The sequence below is a fragment of the Rousettus aegyptiacus genome, unplaced genomic scaffold (assembly GCF_014176215.1).
Source record: "Rousettus aegyptiacus isolate mRouAeg1 unplaced genomic scaffold, mRouAeg1.p scaffold_m13_p_5, whole genome shotgun sequence".
Lineage (NCBI taxonomy): Eukaryota > Metazoa > Chordata > Mammalia > Chiroptera > Pteropodidae > Rousettus > Rousettus aegyptiacus.
The window spans coordinates 34431697-34454198 of NW_023416308.1; the positions used below are offsets into that span (position 1 = coordinate 34431697).

Below are 22502 nucleotides of genomic sequence, written 5' to 3' on the forward strand. Positions count from 1 at the left end.
TGTACATTTTGTGATTTTTTGTATATTCATAAAGCTCTGTGACCAACATCACTACATATTCCAGGACCTTTTCATCAACCCCTAAGGAAGACAGATACCTGTCAGCCATTATCCCCATTATCTCTAACACCTCCCAGCCCTAGCAACCAATAATCTCAGTGCAGGCTCTATGAATTTGCTAGTTTGTACATTTCCTATACATGGAATCATGAAATGTATAATACTTGTGACTGGCTTCTGTCACATAGCACAATGTTTTCACGATTCATCCGTGTTATAGAAAGGAATCACTGCTTCATTCTTTTATATGGCTCAACACTCCCCCATTGCATGGCTATAACACTTTGCTTATCTAATAATCAATGGACATATGTGTTGTTTCCTCTATTTAGCAATTAGAAATAAAGGTACCATGAATATCTATGTATAGTTGCTTGTGTAGACAGATGTTTTAGGTTGTCTTGGATATATACTAGACAGTGAAATTGCTCAGTCATACAGTAATTCTATTTAAACTTTTGAGACATTTAAATAATTTTAATAATTTAAAAATTCTACTGTTTCATTATTTCTCTCAAGTTTAAGGTCTCTCCTGTTTCATAAGGTGTTACTTCAAGAGTCAAAACACAAATTTCAGAGCAACAATGGGTCAGTTAAATCCCCAGAAACGCTTAAAATGCTCTTATTGGAACCCAAACGAATGTCAGCACCTCATTGTTTCAAGGTGTGTCTCAGAAATCTGAGTTTTTAACAAGTTCTCTAGTGAAATCCACCCCCCACTGAGAGTACAGAATTTTGACCTGGGTCATAATACATTCACAAGAGCTCCGGCTCACACCCAGACTTCCTGGGCTTGGGCTGAGGTTGCACCTAAAGCAGAACCTATGTGCCCCTCTCCCGGCGCCAAGGGGAAGAAAATGCAGCTCAGCCTTCTTAGCGTGAGCTCAGGCTGAGACAGATTGTCTGGGTCTTCAGGACTGCCAGCAGGAGGACCCAGTGGGAGAGCTATGATGGCGAGCCACGCGTCAGCAATGACTCTGGGGCATCAGAAGGTGTGGACGCAGAGAGCACGGCAATCAGGGCTTGCTTCGACGCTCAGGCTTCCACAGGTCACCTCCAGGCACTGAACTTGGAGCAGCCAGGGGTAGAGGGACCTGCACTGAGTTTCTCCACAGGCGCAAGAAAGAAAACAGCAGCGGGCACCAGGTGAATAACTCCATGGGCACACAAATGGAAGGAGCAGGGGTGACCCGCCCCCATCCTTCCATAGGCGCGGGAATGGAAAGAGCAAGGGACACCAGGCACCTGTTCTTTCCACGGGCGCAGGAATGGAAGGAGAGGCGGGCACCAGGTTCCCGTCCCTGCACAGACACAGGAATGGAAAGAGCAGGGGGCACCAGGCCCAGGTAACTCCACGGCGGGGGAATGGAAGGAGCGTAGGAATTGGGCACGTTCTTCCTAAGAGGGCGGAATGGCTGGAACCACGGACACTGGGACCCGGAACTCCATGGACAAGCAAATGGAAGAAGCCCTCTGTCCCTTCCACTGGCACGGGAATGGTAGGAGCAGTGGGCTCTGGTCCCTTTCTCCCCCACGGGTGGGAGAATGGAAGGAGCGACCCCGTCTCTCGCAACCAGAAGCCACCGCAACCCAGCAGCTCCAGCTCTGTCGCTTCCAGTAGGAAGAGACAGGTGACATGCCCCTGTCTTCCTTTGGGTGTGGGAGCAAGAAGAATGATGGGTGGCAGAACCCTGTCTCGCCTGGGTTAGAGAAAAAGAGGAAAAAAAAAACAAGGAAAAATATGTGTCTAAAGTCCATCAGTGTTAACTCTGTGACAGGGATGAATGAAAATACTTTAATAGTTCAAAAAATAATAATACTGAAAGCACTCTATGAAAGATTAAATGTAAAAAAAAAATATGTACATAGTTGCAAAAAAAATGGAGTTTTTAGGGTGAGAAAAAAAATGGCATAGATGATAGAGCTTCTGTTTCTTCCTCTGGTGACCAAATCAAAGTTGTGATGGAAACGAGGAGCAGTAGCAAAGAAAAATCGCCTGGGATCTAGATAAATAAGCCATACAACTACAGAGAAATCCAAGAAATACAAGAAATCACCCTGCAACAGCAGAAGGTAGAACAGGGTGAAGACGCAGGGCTGCCTGGTCCCCAGTGGCTGAGACAGACCCTGCAGCAGAAGCAGACGCCTCTTAAAGAGGCCACGTCTGGGATGGGATTTTTCACAGTGATGGACCTGCCCACTCTGAGCACCAGTGCCCAATCAGGGGGCACTAGGGACTTACAGGGAGACACTGTCCAAGCAAGGGCCCAGGCAAGACTTGCTTGGTACAGAAGTGGCGGCAGTATTCACTGTTCCCTGTTGAGCCCTTCCCTCTCCCAGTGCAATGAACACAGCGCAGCCATAGCTGGGCCGTCATCAAACTGGATAACAGAGGTGGCTCCACCCAGAGTACTCCCTGAAACCCTGTCTACTCCAACTCGGGCCCCACCCAAGCCACAACCAGGTGTATCCTCAGCGAACCAGGTGCTCTTTGCTGAGACTCACAGTGGAGGAAGTAGCTGGCCTTAGTTTCTGGTGTGGCCTTTTGAGGCAATTATAATCACAACTTCTGTAGATTGCTTGCTGAATCTTAACAGGTGGCCCCAAAGGAGTAGAGGCTTGGGCTAAATTTGGCCTGCTGCTGAACTCCTCTCAGGACTGGGCCACTAGACACCTACTTCACAAATCCACACTAATAAGATTGGGAGACTTAGGAGCTTTGCTTAGTACATAGAAACAGACATGAAAAGGCAACCGAAATGGGAAAATAAAGAAGCAGAAATCATATGACAGAACAGAACAGAGATCCATATAAAATGGAGTCAAGTAATCTAACAGATGCAGAGTTCAAAATACTAGTTATAAAGATGCTCAATGAATTTTTGCGATGTGTAGAGAACTCCAACAAAGAGATAGAAATAGAGATGGAGATCATATGGGGGAACCAGTCTGAAATAGAGAACGCATGATCTGAGATGAGAAGTATATTAAATGGAATAAACAAAGTGAATAAAGATGAGGATAAAATGCCCTATCTAGAGGACAGGAAAGCCAATCAGGACACTCAATCAGAATGGCAAGAAAAAAGATGCCAAAACTATAAAAATAATTTAAGGAGGATATGGGACACTATTAAGCCTCCAAATATTCATCTGATTGGCGTAACAGAAGAAAATCAAGATGTTGAACAGCTGTTTGAAGAAATAATGATGGAAAACTTCCCTAACCTGGTGAAGGAAATAGACATAAAACCCCAGAAAGCTCAGAGTATTCCAAAAATCAGGGATCCAAAGAGGCCCACACCAAGGCACATCATAATTAAAATGCCAAAGGTTAAATACGAAGAAAATATTAAAAGCAGCAAGAGAAAAATAAGTAATTATTATAAAGGAACACCCTTAAGACCGGCAGCTGATTTCTCAAAAGAAATTATGCAGGACAGAAGGGCTTGGCAAAAAATATTTGACTGGATGAAGAACCAGGATATACAACCAAGAACAATTTATCCAGCAAAACTATCATTTAGAGTTGAAGAACAGATAAAGAGCTTCCTAGACAAAAATAAGCTAAAGGAATTTATCGCCACCACACCAGTATTACAGGAAATGTTAGAGGGACTTCTTTAAGGACAAAAAACAAACAAACAAACAAACAAAAAACATGTATCAAAAACAGGAATAAAGAATGGTAACAACTACATTCCGATCAATAAGTACCTTAAATGGAAAAGAATTAAGTGTGCCAACCAAAAGAGCGAGTGACTGAAAGGATAAGAGAACAAGACCCCTACATATGAAAAGGAAGGGAATGGAAAAAAATATTGCTCTGATGGACCTAGAAGGTATTTAAGTCAAACAGAGAAAGGTAAACACCATATGATTTCACTTATATGTGGAATCTAAGGAATCAAAAGAACAAACTAATCAAAGACAGATTCATGAATATAGTGGACAATTTGGTGTTGGACAGAGGGAAGGGGGGTTTGGGGAGCTGGGAGAATGGGGTGAAGGATTAAAGAAGTACAAAATAGTAGCTGATGGGTGGTCACAGGGATGGGGAGCATAACATAGGGAATGCAGTTAGCATTAATACATTGGCTAGGTGGAGGGTCGGGGAGGGAAGGAGACCAATGTACTGTATACTTGAAACTAATTAAAATTTAAAAAATAAATTTTAAAAAATGAAGTTTTTAAACATGTTTATTTTATTTGCATTTTTAAGTGATAGTTTAATTAATAAGTATGTCAAGTTCATTGCTGCACATGGTGGAGCTTTCTTTTGACTGGCTGGGGTGAGAAATGGGAGTGAAGTATGGCCTATAATCCAATTAGAAAGTACCTTCCACAGTCCTTTATTTTAAGGTAGAATCGTTGAATCATTCCTCATTGCCTTCTTTCAGGAGCTACTCCATCCTGGCTGTCTTAACCATATTTTCTTCCCTTGCTCACCAATGATGTGTGTTCAGGACCTAATTAATTCTGAGTATGAAGAAGGGGTCAAGAAGGCAAAGGAAGCATTCCTGTATCACCTTCATATCCTCATCTCCTTCATCCGTGGGTGTTCAAGCAGTGGCTTCTAGCGATTTTCTTCCAATCAATGAATATAATAAAATAAAAGCATTTCAGGGAGAATAAGAACAGCACTCTCTCTTCACTCCACCTTAAGGCTGAAATTGGGTTTATTTACTGTTTCTCATTGGCCTCAGTGGGGTGGAGAGGCAGTTAAGAAATACCTGTAAATGTTCTGCCAAGCCAGGATCACTAACCCCAGGGCAAAGGGAAGTTGAGTTTACACTACAGTCAAAAGAACAAAACACTCTTCATGGGGGACAGTCCTCAAACAGAACCTCCCTCTAGATCAACTGACTGTGAGGCTAAACCTCCACCCCTTCTTCCTCCCTCTCTCATTCTGAGTCACATTTTCAGATTTTGGAGTTGAGCACCATGGGGACTCTAAATGATCGGGCAGTGTTACAAGCCATCTTCAACCCTGACACCCCTTTTGGAGATGTTGTTGGGTTGGACCTGGGAGAGGAAGCTGAGAAGGAACAAGTAGATGAAAGTAAGTATTTGGCCTTGAAGGACAGCTCTCCACACTGGCTGGTCTGCAGACTTCCCTGGGGTGATAGGAGGAGGTGGTCTTACAAGGTCCATTGTTTGTGAGACGTTGGGTGATGATTGAGACTGAATCAGAGAGGTTGGCTGATTCTTAGTGCAATAACAGGAGGTTGGCAAAGTCACTGCCAAGCGGAGAAGCCCAGAGTTTGTCTCAGTCTTTCAGCCCTCACACCTCTGAACTTAACCACTTAAATCTCCCCATGTTCCAAGCTTAACTGTTGCAGCAGGAGGAGAGCAATATTAAACTTTTACATCTTTGTCATAACAGAGTTTATCACCCCACAGAGAATGGAGGGCAGGAACAGAGCAAGGCACAGCTCAGTTGAATGGCTCCAATCTAAGCAAGCATTCAGTGTTACATACCATACATGCCAAGTACTGAGCTGATCCTTTCAGTGAGTGCACTCCTTGGCTTTTCCATTGGGTGCTAATGAAGAACAGACTGATGTCCCTACCAGATGTTGTTGGTGTCCTTTGTTTCTAAAGGAGTAAGACCTTACCGAGACTTCAGGCTGAAAAGCTGAGGGATACATGAGAAGTGATTTTCATGACTTAGGAATATCATGGTGGTCTTTCTGTTGGAGGCAATGTAGTAGAACAAAATGAGCACAAGCCAAGGAGCCAGGGAGTCCTGGGTTCAAATCCTAGCTGTACAACTCATGGGCTGTGTGACCTTGAACAAGTCTTTTAACTACAGGCTAAAGAATTTGAGCTTTATTCTCCTGACAACGGGGAGTCAACCAAGGTCCTTTGGGACTCAGGCATTACTAGCTCTCAGCCTTGGTGATCTCAGCTTCACCTGTCCCAAATACTGCATCTGAAAACTGCTGTGATCCACATCTCAGCCCAGTCAGCTCTGGCTCCGGCGCCAGGTTTCCAAAGCCTGAGACAGCCTTTGATTCTTGCTAACAACCACATACCTGTCCCCTCCCGGCTACTTCCCTGACACAGATGGTGTTTTCCCTCGAGAACAGCTGGAGCAGTCCAAGGCCCTCGAGCTGCAGGGAGTGACAGCAGCAGAGGCTGGTGACCTCAGCACAGCCTTGGAGAGGTTTGGCCAAGCCATCAATCTGCTGCCTGAGAGGGCCTCAGCCTACAACAACCGAGCCCAGGCTCGGCGTCTCCAGGGAGATGTGACAGGTGAGGGGAGACACCCTGAAACCTCTGCAGAAGGGGTCCTGAAGTGCACAGACGAGAGAGACAAAGTGGCTATGGGGCCAGGGAATGGGGGTGGGGAGTCATTAAACACCTCTGGAATCTGCATTCTTACCTGCTAACGTCTTGGGGCTATTGTGAAAGTCAGAAGTCAGAACAGATGTGTTCCAATTATTTATTTAACAAACATTTAATGAGTCCACTATTGGAGCAGTGGGCCAGGTGCTTGAGGACACAAAGATAAAAGATATACTACTTTATAGCAACTATGCATCAGGCACTAAGCACTTTACAGGTGAAATGTAGTAATTCATTTAATCCTCGCAACAACCCTGAAAGGTATGCACGATTGTTATCTCCCTTTAAAGATGAAAAAACTGAAGTGTGAAGGTTAAGTAGTTTGCTACTCTCACACAGCTAGAAGTGGCAGAGCTGGGATTAGAACCAGGTGTTAGAGCTCCAGAGTGTATGCTCTTAATCCCCACATGATACTGCATCTCAAGCTCACAGTCTAGGAATAGGATAGACACATAATTATACCACCATAAGAAGTTGAGAGGGATCCACTCCTGAAGGGTGAGTTTTGAAGGATAAGTAGGAGTAAGCTGAATAGAGGGGAGGAAGTGGAGAAGGCACAGCCTGTACAAGTCCAGAAGGCATGCAAGTTGCAGGGTCTTTCCAATCACCAGGCTGGCAGGAACAGGGAGTAGTGGTGAAAGGATGGAGCAGAGCCTACAGGTAAATAGGAAACACTAAAGGGTTTTAACAGGGAGTGATTGGATCAAATCCACTGCATTCTGGTTACTCTAGCTGGAGTAGAGACAATGGGACAAAGTTGGCCATGCTAGAAACTAAAGAGCAGGCCAATAAGTGATATAAACCACAAAAGCCTAGTATGGAACTACTAGACTCATGGTGGTGGAGGTGCTCCGGGGACCAGGAATGCCAGGCCAGGGCTGTAAAGTTCGCTGGGAACAGCCTGCAGACCAAAACCCAAGAGGGGATTAGAAGCGATTCGCCAGGAGGAGGCTTTTAATTCCTCTAAGGGCAACAGAGACATGCTGTTATCAGAGAGCTTCTCAGAGGTCCAGATCCAGGTGCAGTAGGGAACAGAGCCCCTGCTAGGTTCTGGGAAGTAGAAAACAGAAATATAAAGATCTGTCTTGCTCCGGGATGACAATAAAGCTCCCCAAGCACCCTGACGGGCTCTTCAGACAAGAGAACATGCATGAAATGAAACAGAGCCCAGAAGAAATGCAGCTCAGTGGATCCTATAGGACAGCAGTCCCCAACCTTTTTGGCACCAGGGACCGGGGCTCCTATGAGAAATCTAACGCCTGACCATCTGAGTTGGACCTGAGGTGGTGATGCTAGCACTGGGGAGCAGCTGAAAATACAGATGAAGCTTCACTAGCTTACTCTCCGCTCACCTCCTGCTGTGCAGCCCAGTGCATAACAGGCCCAGAGTTTGGGGACCCCTGCTATAGTAGATACAAGTAGGCTGCCTGCAGTTGAGTTCAGAAGCCTAACTCCAGTATTTTATGAGGGAAATAAAAATTAAAAATGGGGCAGGCCAGCTCTGGCTCCAAGACCTCCTTCAAAGAATATCTGATACAAAATAAGATTATGGGAATCAGGAATGAGGAAAGTCAGGCAGTCAGTGGAGAACACAGGTGAGAGCTGTTTTAAAACACAATGGAAAAGTCTTCAAAAGAAAAAAAAAGAGAAATGGACTTTATCTGTAAGAAACAGTTGTCAGCTAATAATTGTCTTGGACTCGGGGATTCAGTTAATCCCCTGGCATAAGGTGGATGGTTAATAACATACATATGTGTGGAGTAAACTGCCTGCTACACGCCAGCAACGGGCCAGATCCATGAACATGGTAACCATTCAAAGTTCTCCCAGCAACCTTCACGTTCTGGTGTGGGACAAGAGGAGACCTGGGCTTCAGTCCCAGCTCTGCCAGTAATGGGCTATGCAGCTAGGGTATATCTTACCAACTCTTCCAGTCTTCATCTGCGCAATGGAAATAACAATACCTACCTCTAGGATAAAGGGCAGGCGGGCTGTGAATGGCCGAGCCCCAGGGCCCCAATTCTGAGCCCGGATTCTGTGCTCGTTCCTCCCACAGGAGCCCTGGAAGACCTGGAGCTCGCCCTGGCGCTGAGCGGCGGCCGGGGTCGCGCCGCCCGCCAAGGCTTCGTGCAGCGCGGGCTCCTGGCGCGGCTTCAGGGCCAGGACGACGACGCCCGCAGGGACTTCGAGAGGGCGGCGCAGCTGGGCAGCCCCTTCGCGCGGCGCCAGCTGGTGCTGCTCAACCCGTACGCCGCTCTGTGCAACCGCATGCTGGCCGACGTGATGGGGCAGTTGCGCTGCCCCAGCAACGGGTGCTGAGCCGGCCCGCGGGACCAGGGGCAGGCCCCGAACCAATAAAGCCGCAGCTCGCCCAGACTCCCGCCTGTGTCTCAGTCCAGCTGCCGTCCCCGCCAGTGCAGGGAGGCCTGCGCGTCACGGGCTGCATGGGGTGGAGGCGAGGGAGCTGTGGCCCTCCTGGTCCGGGCTGCGGGGCAGGTCTGCGTGGCTTTGATCCGCCCAGCCTGGCGCAGCCCCGCCCCTGCAGCGCTCTGCAGCGCTCTGCGGCGCTCATCAGACCTGAGCCGTTGCTCTGGCTGAGCTCGGGGTGGGACCCAGGTGAACCTCCCTGAAGGCGGGGCGAGAATGCTTGGTGACCCCTTCCTTCCGGATCACTTCCGCCTCACCCTGCATCCGCCAGAGCAATCGGAGGATGGGAAAGGGGGCGTAGGGCGAAAGATGGGGGCTGGAGGAGATGGGGCAGAGAGACGGAGGGCCCCTTTGGGGGAGGGGCACATGTAGCCTAGTATCTGTATGCGTCTGGGTCTCGGACGAGCTGCACGGTTGCTTGTTTCTGTGTGTCTGTGGGGATGCGCCTGTCTGTCCACTAGAGTCAGGGCTCAGTTCTGCGCCCGCAGGTACAGGTTATGTGCTGAGTGAGTTTGGGCTTTTGGGCTTGGATGTTCGCGTCTTTGCCTTCGCCCCTGCGGGTCAGTCTGCATTTTTGTTTAGGGAGAGTTAGTTCCTGGAGGAATTACTAAGCTTGCCTGGTCTAACCTGATTGATGTTGAGACCCACCCCCTTCTCTCGGCAGCGTGGAGCCCAGGCCAGGGCCACCATGGCGCTGCCTCCACGCCCAGCTACCTTCCCGCACACAACACTGTTGCTCCTGCCAGCCTTTGAGCTCAGGTACACCCTTCTGCATCTCTTGACCAAGCACTTCTGGGGCCAATTCCCTTCCTTGTTTACACCTTTGGCTTGGATACCCACTTCAGGTTGCAGTCATCAGAACTGGGTTCCTCTCACCTACCTACCCAAGATCCAGCCAGCCCCTGGTGAGAGAACCTAGGTACTCCAGTCTCTCTGCCTACAGCCTCTCTATAATGGGACCTCATCTTTCTTACAGAACAGGACCAACCCTACCCACAGTCCCCTATTGTGTTCCAGGTTGTGGGATGTTGGTGCTACAAATCGATGGCCAGGCCTGGTGCTGAGCGAGCACTTTGGGAGAATGAATGCCATGTCTTCACCTGCCAAATGGCAGGGGGGCCTGGTACCCCCAATTGGCTTTGTGTGGGTCCCAGATCTGGCTGTGATCCAGGCTCACGGCTAGGGATAGGAGTCCAGATTTAAAATGTTACATTAATATAGTAAGGCACCTGCGCCTAACTTATGCAAGTATGACTCAGCTTATTGTTTATTACGCATGTGTGGCACAATGCCACTATTGTTCTCTGAGGTATATAAAGCCATGCAGTCCCCTAACCCAGAAGCGCATACTCCCCACAATAAAGTTGATGCCTGCCATTTCATTCTCATGTTGGCTTCTTGTGCATTCTTTCGACTGGGCATCTCACCGCCGAAGCCTTCCCTTTTTGATCAGTTCAGTACTGACATGTGGCGTAGCTGGTGAGTACAGCCCCCAGCACTCTGGACTGCGGCTGGTGATACGACCGCAGGTTGAAGCAGAGCAGCCGCTGGCCCCAAGGGGGCAAGCTGGTGGTGCCCCCAAGCTAAAAAGCATACCACCTTGATCCAGTACATTCCCGCTGAACTCCGGGACCTGACAAAACAGGTACTGCAGAGAGCCGGGGAGATGGTTCTGGGGTATCTCCTGTGGCGGTGGGATGATGTGGCTGAAGAGACTGAATTATCTCCAGAAGAGTTGGCCCAGCTGACCTCTGTAACGATGATAACATCCCTTAGGCAGCACCTCCAAAATGTGGCACGTATGACTTGGGGTACAGGCAACCACGCCCTCATTTAGTGGCTCATGTCCGCTGCACAGACAGTGTGGGCTGACCCTGGGCAGTTGCCAGAGACAGTGAACAAATGGACCACGTACTTAGATCTGATCCAGATAATTCGGGAAATGGGCATGTGAGAGATGATGTTTCGTGCCCAGTACACTAGCCCCAATGAGGAGGTATTTACAACCCGTATGAGGGACTTGATCTTGACCTCTGGCCGGGCTGGTACCTTTGGCACCATGGCAGCACTGCTGGCCCCTTGTGCGGATAGGCGGATCCATGAGGTAACATCTGCCACTGCAAGGTTTGGGGATGTGGAAGTGAAATGAGAGGTGTATTCCACCCAAGTGAGTGCTGTACCACCCCCTGCACTCCCAAACCAGCTAGTGCACAGATGAAGGCATGCCAAAATGGGGGGCAGGGCAGTCCCCAGCCCAATAGGCCATGAACCTGATCAGCAGGCAAATGTGGTTTGATCTCCTCACAGCAGGGGTCACTGCAAAAAAGATCGAGCAGCAACCTAATTAAGTGCTGCTGGCACTGTAGAATCACCTGGCCCTGACCAGCAGTTCACTCCTATTCATGGGAAAGCCACAACCCATGAGGTGCAGCTGCCAGATTATCTCCCTGATTAGGGATTCGGCTGCGACACCCAGTTGGCGGGGGAGCTGGTTGACCTGAGGCTGTGTGTGTGTGTGTGTGTGTGTGTGTGTGTGTGTAACTGACTATACATTGGTCCCCCCTCAATGTGCAGAGGGTATTGGCCCTCATGGACACTGGTAAGACAGCACCCTGCTCTATGGGAATCCAGACAAGTTTTCCAGGCCCACCAAAACCATAGAAGGCTATGGGGGTCGAATCATTCACATGCGACAGGTCCCTATGACATTGGGTATTGGCAGATTGTCTCTTCAGACATATCAAGAGTGCATATCCCCCATACAGGAATACATTTGGGGATTGATGTTTTGTGAGACTTGACTATAATTACCACTGTGGGTGAATTTTGTCTTCATATCTGGATGGTGAAAACTATTATCTGGGAATGTTCACACCATGCCTCATGGTTGTTGCCCCAGGCTGCCCAGATGGTGATGGTGAATACAGAGCAGTACTGCCTGCCAGGAGGCCACGAGGAAATAGGATGCACTATTCTGAAGCTGGAAGAAGCTGGTGTCATTCATCCTACTCATAGCCCATACGACTCCCCCATGTGGCCAGTGAAGAAGACTGATGGCTACTGGCATATGACAGTTGACTATCGGAAGCTGAATAAGGTTAGGCCACCCCTGTGTGCCACCATACCGATGTCACAGACATCATGGACCAGTTGTCACATGAACTTGGACGATATCATTATGTGGTAGACCTGGAAAATGCCTTTTTCTCTATTGCCATAGCCCCAGAAAGTCCAAAACAGTTTACCTTCTCCTGGAAAGGGCAACAGTGGACATTCCTCATCCTTCCCCAGAGCTGTCTGCACAGTCCTACCTTGTGCCATGATCTCATGGCTCAAGATTTAGTCATGTGGAAATGACTGCCTGCAGTGTATTTGTATCGCTATATTGATAATATAATGCTAACCTCTGATTCTCTTACAGAACTAGAAGCAGCGGTGACCAGCCTTTGAGAAGCTCTCGCCAAATGGGGTTGGGCAGTCAACGAGGACAAGGTCCAGGGACCTGGGTTCTCTGTCAAATTCTTGGGAGACTGTGAAGCAGTTTCAAACCTATTTGGGGTTGCTGGGGTTTTGGAGAGTGTTCATTTCTCATTAAGCCTCCTTGACATGACCCCTTCACTGTCTAGTGTGACAGGGTGCCCAGTGGAATTGGACCCCTGAGATAGAAGAGGCATTTAAGACTACAAAGCAAGTTGTAGCACAAGACCAAACTACATGTAGAAGATCCAGCCCTCCCATTCCTGCTTACGGTGCAGGATTTGGATGGGCTTGTGGCAGAAGCACGGTTTCTGGAAGGTGTTGACAGGTGCCAATAGGAAAGGTGCAGAAGCACGGTATTCTCTGATAGAGAAGCAACTGCCTGCCATATATGTAGCCCTTCTGGCCAGTGAGGCCATCACTAGCCCCAATCCCATAACCATGCAATCTACATATCCTATGGAGGGGTGGCTGCAGTTTTAGGTGAAGACTCCCCATATGGGAAATGCACAAACCCCTACACCAAATAAGACGGGGGCATACCTGGAACAGTGGGTGCAGTTCTCTGCAAGCCCTGTCAGGTCAACTGCATTCCCTATTGAGACCGGTGCAGTTTCAAGCAGAGCTCCTGGTGGAGCCTGCTGAGATGGGGACATACTGAGTTCCTATGTAGAAGGTCAGGCTCCCATCCTTGAGAATACCTGGTATACGGCTCATGCCATGGGCAGCCCCCAACGTGGGCTGCCATGGTGTTACAGCCATCCACAAAAACCTTTTGGTATGAGACTGGTGCTGGCCAATCCAGCCAATGGGCGGAGCTTTGTGCTGCATGGTCGGCCTTCACAAATGAAACTGGCACAGTGCACAACTGCACTGACAGCTGGGCTGTGTATCAAGATCTAACTCTGTTGCTGCCCCAGTGGGCTGCCCAGGAGTAGATAATAGGCCACTGTCCCCAATGGGGCTTGGGGTTGTAGGAAGACTTCTGGAAGCGGGGTCTTCAACAGTGGGCCACTATATACCATGTCCCCAGCCATTGGCCATTACAGGCCCCAGACGATGATGTAGTTGATGTGCTGGCACAAGTCTGCTCTGCCTGTGTACCACCAGTTCCAGCAGACATTGGCCCCTGGCTCTACTGAAAACTGGGGCATATAGGGGCCTGTACCATGCAACAGGTAGCGAAGCCATGGGGGCTATCATCGACCCAGCCACAAGTACAAGTTGCAGTGTCACAATGCCCCTGGTATGCTGAGCAGCAACCAGAGAGATGGTGGGTAAAGAGTACCCTGGGGGAAGTGCCCTGTGAGGCTAAGCTGCTCCAGGAATGGCAAATGGACTACAAAGGGCCTTTGCCCACAGACTGGAAACACCGCTATGTGTTCACAGGTGTGGACACAGCTGCTGATGTAGGGTTTGCATGGCTGGTGGCAGCCGATTAATGCCATACTGTGAACACTTTGGAGCACCTTGTGGTGGCCTATGGCCGGCCTTATTAATCTCCAGTAATAGAGGCACTCATTTTACTGGACAGGAGGTGCAGTCCACATCACTGATGTGTGGTGGCAGTTACATGTCCCTTATCACCCACAGGCAGCTGGAATGGTGGAACAACTCAATGGGTTACTAATGGATAAACTGCATGCCTTGGGTCTGGGCTGGCGCCGTTGGTATACTAACCTCCCACAGGCTATACCCCTTCTGAATGAGCAACCCCAGCAAACAGGGTTGTCTTTCCTTGACAGGGTTGTAGCAGGTTTTCCTGGGCACTGCTGCTAAACATTTCTTGCCCCAAGCCTACCAAGGTGCTTTGCTCTTGCCAGCCCCAGAACCTTTGGCAGCAAGTAAACAGGCCACCTGGTTGTAGCCCTGGATCATACAGGTAGCACAAGAGCTGCGGGTGGCCCTGGTGGAGCCTTGGGGACAGGGCTTACACAATGGGTTACGAATAGAACCCTGGATTTGAATTTGGCATACACCCTTGAGAGTGTCACTCCTGATGATGGCAGAGGGTTCATTGTTAATGGGGTGTTTTGTCCTTAGCCTCTGGCCCATTCCTCTCTATACTGTGACACCAGTGGAGGCCCCCTGGCCTGCTACCCTTGGAGAAACTGTCTGGTACCACAGGCTAGAGGCAGCTCCTCTCCCAGCCACCTTTCTATCTCAAGATGGGCAGGTGGCCTGCGTCCTCCTGGAAGGATGGGACTTGCCCCTAATGGTCCCTTTGTCTGCTCTATCCTATCGCCCAGGTTGACAACAGGGAACAGTGTCATGTCCAGGGCTCATGTGTTTGCTGCTGTACACAGTGTTTCCCGCTGCTGGGTGTGTACTGAACTGCCAATGGAAGCAGCTGAGGGACTGTCATGGCACATTACTCCAGCTACAGCTGCACAACTGGAACACCACATCTGAATGAAACCAGCTACGGTAGGCCATGGAAGTGCTACTCTGCCATGATCATCGCAACTCCCTGCCTCTCATAGGCTATGCCATTTTCAGTGGGTGGGGATGGCTGGCAGGAGAACATGTGGAATTGTGGGAGCAGGCCCCTCACTGCATAGAGCAAGTAAGATCTATGCCCAACTGTATCATGGGGTGGATACCCCCCGAGCTGTGTGCTAACACCACCCTTGCTAACATTTCCAAGATCTGGTGGGAAGGGAAATGATATGTTGGTACAAGCCTTCCAACTGGCTACCTGCAGGGTACCTCTGGGTCTGTAGGCACTACGGCTGGCCCTATTTGCCCACTGATTGGACTGGCTGTTGTACATGGGGATGTCCCTATTTAGCTGGATGCATATTATCTACCTTGCCCCAATTATCTCGCAATTGGGATCCCATATATCACCGCTGGTACCAGCAGAAACGGGCAGCATGGTGGTTCTACCCCTGGCGTTATTCATTCCATGGGTGGGATCCATAGATGTAGAATTGCAGGTAGAAGCTTTAGCCCAGCACGCTGCACAAGCATTGAATGCTAGATGTCAGGCTGTAACCCTTTTAATGAATGAAACCATAAAAATGCAGAAAGTAGTTCTGCAAAACCACATGGCCCTTGACCTTCTAACTGCTGCCCAGGGTGGCACCTGTGCCCTACTCCATGTAGAATGCTGTGTCTACATTCCTGATCATGCCGAGCAGGCACAGGTAACTCTCCAGGTAGCTTGGATACTGAAGTCCAAGCCATCCATGCCCTGGAAGAAGACCCCTTGACAACCTGGTGGAATTCCTTGGGGTCTTCCTGGCGGCGGGCAGTAGCCATCCTAGCCCTTATTTCCTGTAGCCTCATAGTATTTTGTTGTTCTTTATAGTGTTGTTGTGGATTGTGAGCCCGATGTAGAGCCCTCTGGGGCAGATACCACACCACAACCCTGTAGGGGTGGAGTGTGGGTCCCAGGTCTGGCTGTGATCCAGGCTCGCAGCTAGGGATAGGACTCCAGATTTAAAATGTTACATTAATGTAGTAAGGCACCTGAGCCTAACTTATGCAAGTATGACTCAGCTTATTGCTTATTACACATGTGGCAGAATGCCACTACTGTTCTCTGATCTATATAGAGCCCATGCAGTCCCCTAGCACAGAAGCGTGCATTCCCCACAATAAAGTTGGTGCCTGCCATTTCATTCTCATGTCAGCTCCTCATGTAATCGTTCAACTGGGTGTCTCACCACCACCAAAGCCTTCCCTTCTTTATCAGCTCGGTGCTCACACTTTGTATGTAGATAGACAGCTGCAGGAGGCCAGCACCTCAGGACTGCTGAGTGTGAGCAGAGAGGCCTTCTCTAGAGGCACCAGAACCTTCACTGTCACTGTCCAGCTGGCCTAGCATGAGCTCAAGCGCTCTCTGCAGGACCTGGGTAGTAGCAGGTCAGTTAACGTCCCCACCATCCTCAGTGTGCAATGTGAGTGTCCCTGAAGTGGGCAGGAAGAGAAGGTCTCTGCCCAGGGATCCCAAGCAGCCACCTGGCAGGTGGTCTGATAGGACATTTCACAAACACTTAAGCACTTTGCAACTATTAACTCACTTTAATACTCATGATAATCCTATGAGGCAATTACTAGTGTAATCCCCAAATTACAAACAAGAAAACAGACACAGAGAAGTTAAGCAATCTGGCAGAAGTTATACATCTGGTAGGTAGCAAAGCCAGGATTCGGATCTGGACATTTTGGCTCTACTGCTTATACTTTTGATCACTACAAAATGCTGTGTATAATGTGGACCCAGCCATCCAAATAGGTCCCTTCTGGGTTTGGGAATAAAGGGCAAGAAGTATGAGGGGCTGTGGTGAGAGCAGATTGGCCTCTGCTTTGCACCAGTTAAGCTGGAGATTGGCCAGATTGGGGCCAAATACCAGGAAGCTCAGGGCCAGGGCCTCCTGGTTGTCCTTTTTGCCTTGGTGCTTGCCAACCCACCTGTCAATGTGACCTAGTTGGACCAGGATGGGCCAGTGACTGTCAACGCCTCCGAATTCCTGGTGCTGGATGCCCAGAGCTACCCCTGGCTCACCAACCACACCATGCAGCTGCATCTCCGCAAGCTGGCACACAACCTGTCTGTGGTAGCTACCAATGACATGGGTGGCCTCGCTTCCTACCCCAGGAGAGCACAGCCAGCAACTGGCTGAGCAAAGCCTCTGGTGGGTGTGGAATCACAGTACAGAAATGGGAAGATTTGTTGCTCTTTGGGTGAGGCTTATGAATGACTGTTCCAACTCCCTTAGGCAGAGAGGATAGAGTAGTACCTGTGGCATTTCAGAGCCGGGGCCCTGCCCATCTGCAGGACCCCTGGCCACCTGGGTGGAAGTGCCTCTACTTGGCATCATTGTGGCTGGAGGGCTTTCCCTGGACACCCTGGTGGCATTTAGCACCTTGTGGCCTACCTGGCCTTCAGGAATGAGAAGACTAAAGGTAGGACCAAAGAAGTGGGATGCAGAGGGTGGCTGGGGGAGTTGAGATGAGGTCGGGATGAGCAGCAGGGCAGTAAGGAGGGCTGGGCAGAGCAAGAACCCCAAGGTGTGGCCATAGGTAATCCCAGATGGTAGATTGGGCACCGGGAACAGCATCCTGGTCCCAGAGCTAGTGCTGGGCACTTGAGAGACTCCTTGCCTGAGGATCCTGGTCTGAAAGGGCAGGTGGGGCAGAGCCCAGAGTGAGTGGGCACACTGAGAACAGTGGTGTGGTTTCTTTCTCCTCGGGCCCCTCCCGGCACCCATCTCTGATCTCTAGGTAACTCTTTCTGGGGTTGAGTGGATGGGCTGAATGGAGATGCAGCACAGGGACAGGTGGGAATCTGCAGTTGCTGGTAGTTTTAGAACAAGCCTGAAAACAGGAACCTGCCTGCTGGAGCCAGGACGTATCCCAAGCTTTGCCCCGTAGTGACTCCAACAACCTGAAGCTCAACAGTGTGCGCCTGCCACGGGAGAACATGTCTCTCCTGTCCAACCTTCAGCTCAACGACCTCACTCCAGATTCCCAAGGTACTTCCAGGACCCTCTGTTTGCCCCTGAATTGTCTTTAAACAACACCTTGCTTCATCAAGCACACTCCTTGTCCTGGGCACCACTCCCTTTGTCACCTAACAGGGAAACCAGCAGACCAACAGATGGCTCAGAGAAACAGCCAGAACTTCTGGACCCAGAGCCCAGCAGACTCTTCACCAGCTGAGGTACCCTCCTCCTCTGCTCTTTAGCCCTGGTGCTTGTGCCTCTGAGTCCCCAGCTGCAGAGTGGTCTCCCAACTTCAAGAATGAGGGTTACTGAGACCCCTGGGCATCTCTGACCTTGCAGGTTTCACCTGTATCCTAGTGCTGGGCTACAGCTATCGAGTGTCCAGTATGAGCAGTGATGAGATCTGGTTCTGAGCTGAGGGCGAGACAAAGGGTGCCGTGGCCTATGGGCACTCTTCTACTCCTCCAAAGCTTCTTTCTTTCTTTTGCCTGGCCATGTTGCCAGTGAGAAGAGGCCATAGCACTGCCACTTTTGCTTGCTTCCTGGCTGGGGTGCCCTTTCTGTCATCCACATGATGGTTTCATTGGGATCTGACCCTCAGGAGCACAAATGTCCTTGGCAAGGCTGCCAAGCTGGACCTAAGCCCTTGTTCTAACTCCGGTTGGGGGCCTGTATGTAATGCCCATGTCCAGGCAGAAAGTGCTCTTTGCCCAGTGTGTTCAGAATTCATCTGGCATCTAAGCGTGTCACAGCCCTGTTGGCTTGGACCTGCTCTGTACCCCATGCCAGTACTCGGCAGCATGTGGTACAGTAGGCCCGGAGGCATGCCTGGTATGGGGCCAAGGCAGTCCCCGCATGGCTTGGATTTCCTTCCCATGCTGTACAGTTTCGTTCCCTCTGGGAAAATTAAGGACCCTGCTAGCTGTATGGAACCACACTACCCTTTGCACAGAAACCAACCCCTATCCCAGGGTCTTCAGCTAAGCACAAAGTAGCCCCTTCTGCTGCATACCTCTGCCCTTTCTCTGCTGCCTCCATTCTGCCTGCTTTTGGGCATCATGGGTTATATGTTGGACCTTCTCCACTTCTTCACTGGGCACCAGACTTCCCCTTTGGCCTGGCCTCTGGTGGTGCTAGTGCCTGGTGTTAGCAAAGATCAGGAGGAAAAGAGGGAGATAATAAGTCTGGTGGTATCCATACTGTGCTTCATTTTCTTAGTGTTACTGCTTTGAGCACATCCCCTAAGGACCTCTCTGCGGCTTCTCCAAGTCTGGCCTTCCTGGGATTCACTAAGTGCCCTGAGCCCTCCAGAGTGATGGGTTCCTCCTCAACATGTCTCCTCTGCCATGGCACCCTAGCCCAGACCAACCCTTGACTGCACTAGCAACAGGAAGCCACACTTCCTGTCCCACACTCTGTTCCTCAGGGGATGGTCATATTGGCACATAATTCAACAGTGCCAGAAGCTTTAGGGGGCAGGGGGAAAAGGGAAGACCACATACTCCCAAAGACCTAAGAACACTTAACGAAGCAACATGAAAATGACTGCACATTAGTAAGAGTTTGGAGTATATTTTTCCCTTGTTATCTTGTTTTGTTATTTTTCTCATGTTACTGCCTAGGGCAGTGCTGAGCACACAGTAGGTTCAATAAACTTGACTGAGTGAATGTTACATGCGTTTCAGTCTTTCAAATACATTTTGTAATGAACTCTCCAAATCACACAGTAGAGAAAATACAGCAAACACCTCTGTACTCAATTCAACAAGTTGAGTCTTAACATTTTGCTTCAGATCTCTTAGTTTTAAAAATAAATATTTCTTTAATTACACTCTTCCCAGTGGCAAGGATGGTGTTTTCTACTTTGGGAGTGCCTGGTGGCAATCACAGATAAAACTAGCTACTGAGTCTAGCTTGGTCAATATCACTTGGCAGACTCTCCCCACTCCAGAGTGTGGCTAAGCCACACTGAGCCACTTTGCCCTGACTGGGGGTACAGATGGCTGTGATTTTCAACGAAAAATTTTTTCTGGGGCATCACAAAGGCAGATTTATACCTTTTTTAGTAACAGATTGGCTTGTCTTGCATAGCTGTGGGTTTTCCAACCACATCTTTCCCTCGCCTCTCTCTTGTTCAATATTTTTCTCCATGGGAGTGGCTAAGGCTGCGCCAGCCTCCTGAGAGGAACGTTGTTCAAGCCTCTACTAATTTTGCTTGTAAGCTCCTTCATGGCACCAGAACTTTTAGGAACCAGGGTTCCCTGCTGTCAATTCTGTTGACCTTCTCATCCACTGCTCCCATTGGGAAGCCCTAGAGCCGCTTCCTTGATGGTTCTTTGGCAAGGAGCCCTGTGTGCTTTCCTCTTAGCTGCACTGAAGGTCTTACTTTAACAGAAATATTTGCTCTTCTGGCAAATCTCTCATCCTTGCTAGTGTTTGCTAAGGAGTGGACTTTTAAATTAGTGTCCCAATTCTCCATATACGTCCCTTAGATCTGAGATTCCTTTTACCTTTACTGACTTACAAACTGTTTGGAGAATTTGATAAAAGTTAACCTTTTTTTTCCCTGGAAAAATGCAGATTTAAAAAACCTGCTTATTATGCAGGTAAAAGCCCATGGAATTACAACAGATGAACCTTGAAAATACCACATCAAATGAAAGAAGCCAAATCCTAAACCACATATTCTGTGACTCTGTTTATATGAAATACCCAGAACAGGCACATCCATAGAGACAGGGGATTCGTGGTTTCCAGGGAATAGAGGGAGGGCAGAATAGAGAGTGACTTCTAATGAAGATGGGTCTTCTATTGGGAGTGATGAAAATGTTCTGGAATTAATGGTGATCAATGCTCAGCTCTGCAAATAGACCAAAAACCACTGAATTATACACTTTGCAAGGGTGAACTTTATGACATGTGAATTATATCTCAAAAGTTCTAGTTTAAAAAATTAAATGGTAATTTGATTTGTATATTTCACCATGTATAAATTTCACTTGACAAAAGAACCATAAATAAATATTGAATGCAAGTTAATTATATGCATGCTAGTGTTTAGGGGAGAAGTGCATGGATCTCTGCAACTTATTTTGAAATGTATCAAAAACCAGAATGGATTGATGAATGGATAGAGGAGTGAATAAGGAGACAAAGCAAATGTAGCAGAATGTTAATTGTAGGATTTAGGTGGTGGGTATGTAAGGGTTTATTGTACAATTCTTCTAAAATCCTTTTATTTGACAATTTTCATAGTAAAGTATTAGGAGGAGATCCCTGATCTAGTCCCTTTGATATTCTGTAAGCTTTTTGGTCTTTCTGAGGATAATGGAATTTTCAGCATTACTAATGCCCCTGACATGACAGTTCTCTTTTTCCTGGGAAAGAACACCACATTTAATATACTTTAGTATAGTAAATCTTTCATCTTTATTCTCTGATAATAGGCAGGTTGCTTGGTACCTTGAGCTGGGATGTACTGCTTGCTGTTCAACATTTGGGCAAACATAGTTCTGGTTGCATTTTCCCTCCTAGACTATGTTTTACTGAATTCCTCCAAACACGATAGACTTTAATATGAACTTCTAAAAATTCATGTTCAGCTTTGCACATTGCTGGTGGGTATGTAAAATGGTGCCACTGTGTAAGACAGTATTGCAGTTTCTCCAAAAGTTAAAGCTAATGATACAGCAATTTTACTTCCAAGTCTATTCCCAAAAGAACTGCAAACGGGGACTCAGTTATTTGTACACTATTAGCAGCATTATTTGCAATAGCTAAAAGGTAGAAATAACCCAAATGTCCATTAACAGATGGATGAATAAAGAAAATATAGTACATATACACATTGGAATATTATTCAGCATTTTAAAAAAGGACATTCTGACACACACAACATGCATGACCCTTGAAAACATGCTGGATGAAATAAGCCAGATACAAAAGGACAATAAATTTTGTCTGATTCCACTTACATGGTACCTAGAATGGGCAAATTCAGAGAGACAGGAGACAGAAGTTACCAGGAGCTGAGTGGAGGGGGAGGGAAAGGCAGGAGTTATTGTTTAATGGGTACAGTTTCAGTTTGGGATGACAAAAAGGTTCTTAAGCTGGATAGTGGTGATAGTGGTGATGCTTGCACAACCATGTGAGTAGACTTATTGCCACTGAAGTGTATGTTCAAAGTGATTAAATGGTGTCATTTTATGTATGTTTTACTTTGATTTTTAAATTTAGATTACTGATTTCATCTCCTTACTAGTTACAGATCTTTCAAATGTTCCACTTCGTCAGTCGTGGTAGATTTTGTTTCTAGGGATCCGTCCGTTTCATCTAGGTTATCCAAGTTGTCTACAGTTGTTCATAGTACTCCCTAATTTTTTATTTCTGTAGAATTGATAGTAATATCCCTACGTTTATTTCTGATTTGTTATTTGAGTCTTTTTTTTAGACAATTTGGCTAAAGGCTTTTCAATTTTGTTAATCTTTTTGAAGAACCAACTTTTGGTTTTGTCAATTTTCTCTATTGTTTCTCTGTCACCAATTTTATTTATATCTGCCTTAAGCTTTATTATTTCCTTGTTTTTACTAGCTTTGGGTTTAGTTTGTTCTTCCTCTTCTAGGTCTTCAGGATTGTAAGGTTAGATTGTTTGAGATCTTTTTTTCTTAATGTAACCATTTCTAGCTATAAATTTCCCTCTGAGCACTGCTTTTGCTGCATCCCATAAGTTTTGTT

The 22502-nt window shown here is 48.0% G+C and overlaps 1 protein-coding gene across 13 annotated transcripts in view; it reads left to right on the top strand.

Annotated features, from left to right (window-relative positions):
• TTC36 (tetratricopeptide repeat domain 36) overlaps positions 1 to 22321 on the top strand; it is a 146436-nt gene extending 124115 nt beyond the window's left edge. For 10 of the 13 annotated variants that reach the window (XM_036220616.1, XM_036220621.1, XM_036220617.1 and 7 more), the window contains one exon: positions 976 to 1780. In XM_036220616.1, coding sequence (XP_036076509.1) covers positions 976 to 1210 — 235 coding nt within the window. In that variant the 3' untranslated portion in view covers positions 1211 to 1780. Of the gene's footprint in view, positions 1 to 975; positions 1781 to 4985; positions 5122 to 6128; positions 6318 to 8466 lie in introns of those variants that run through there. The other 3 variants (XM_016139293.2, XM_016139294.2, XM_036220623.1) reach the window with 1 other exon arrangement.
• Positions 22322 to 22502: the final 181 nt, after the last annotated feature.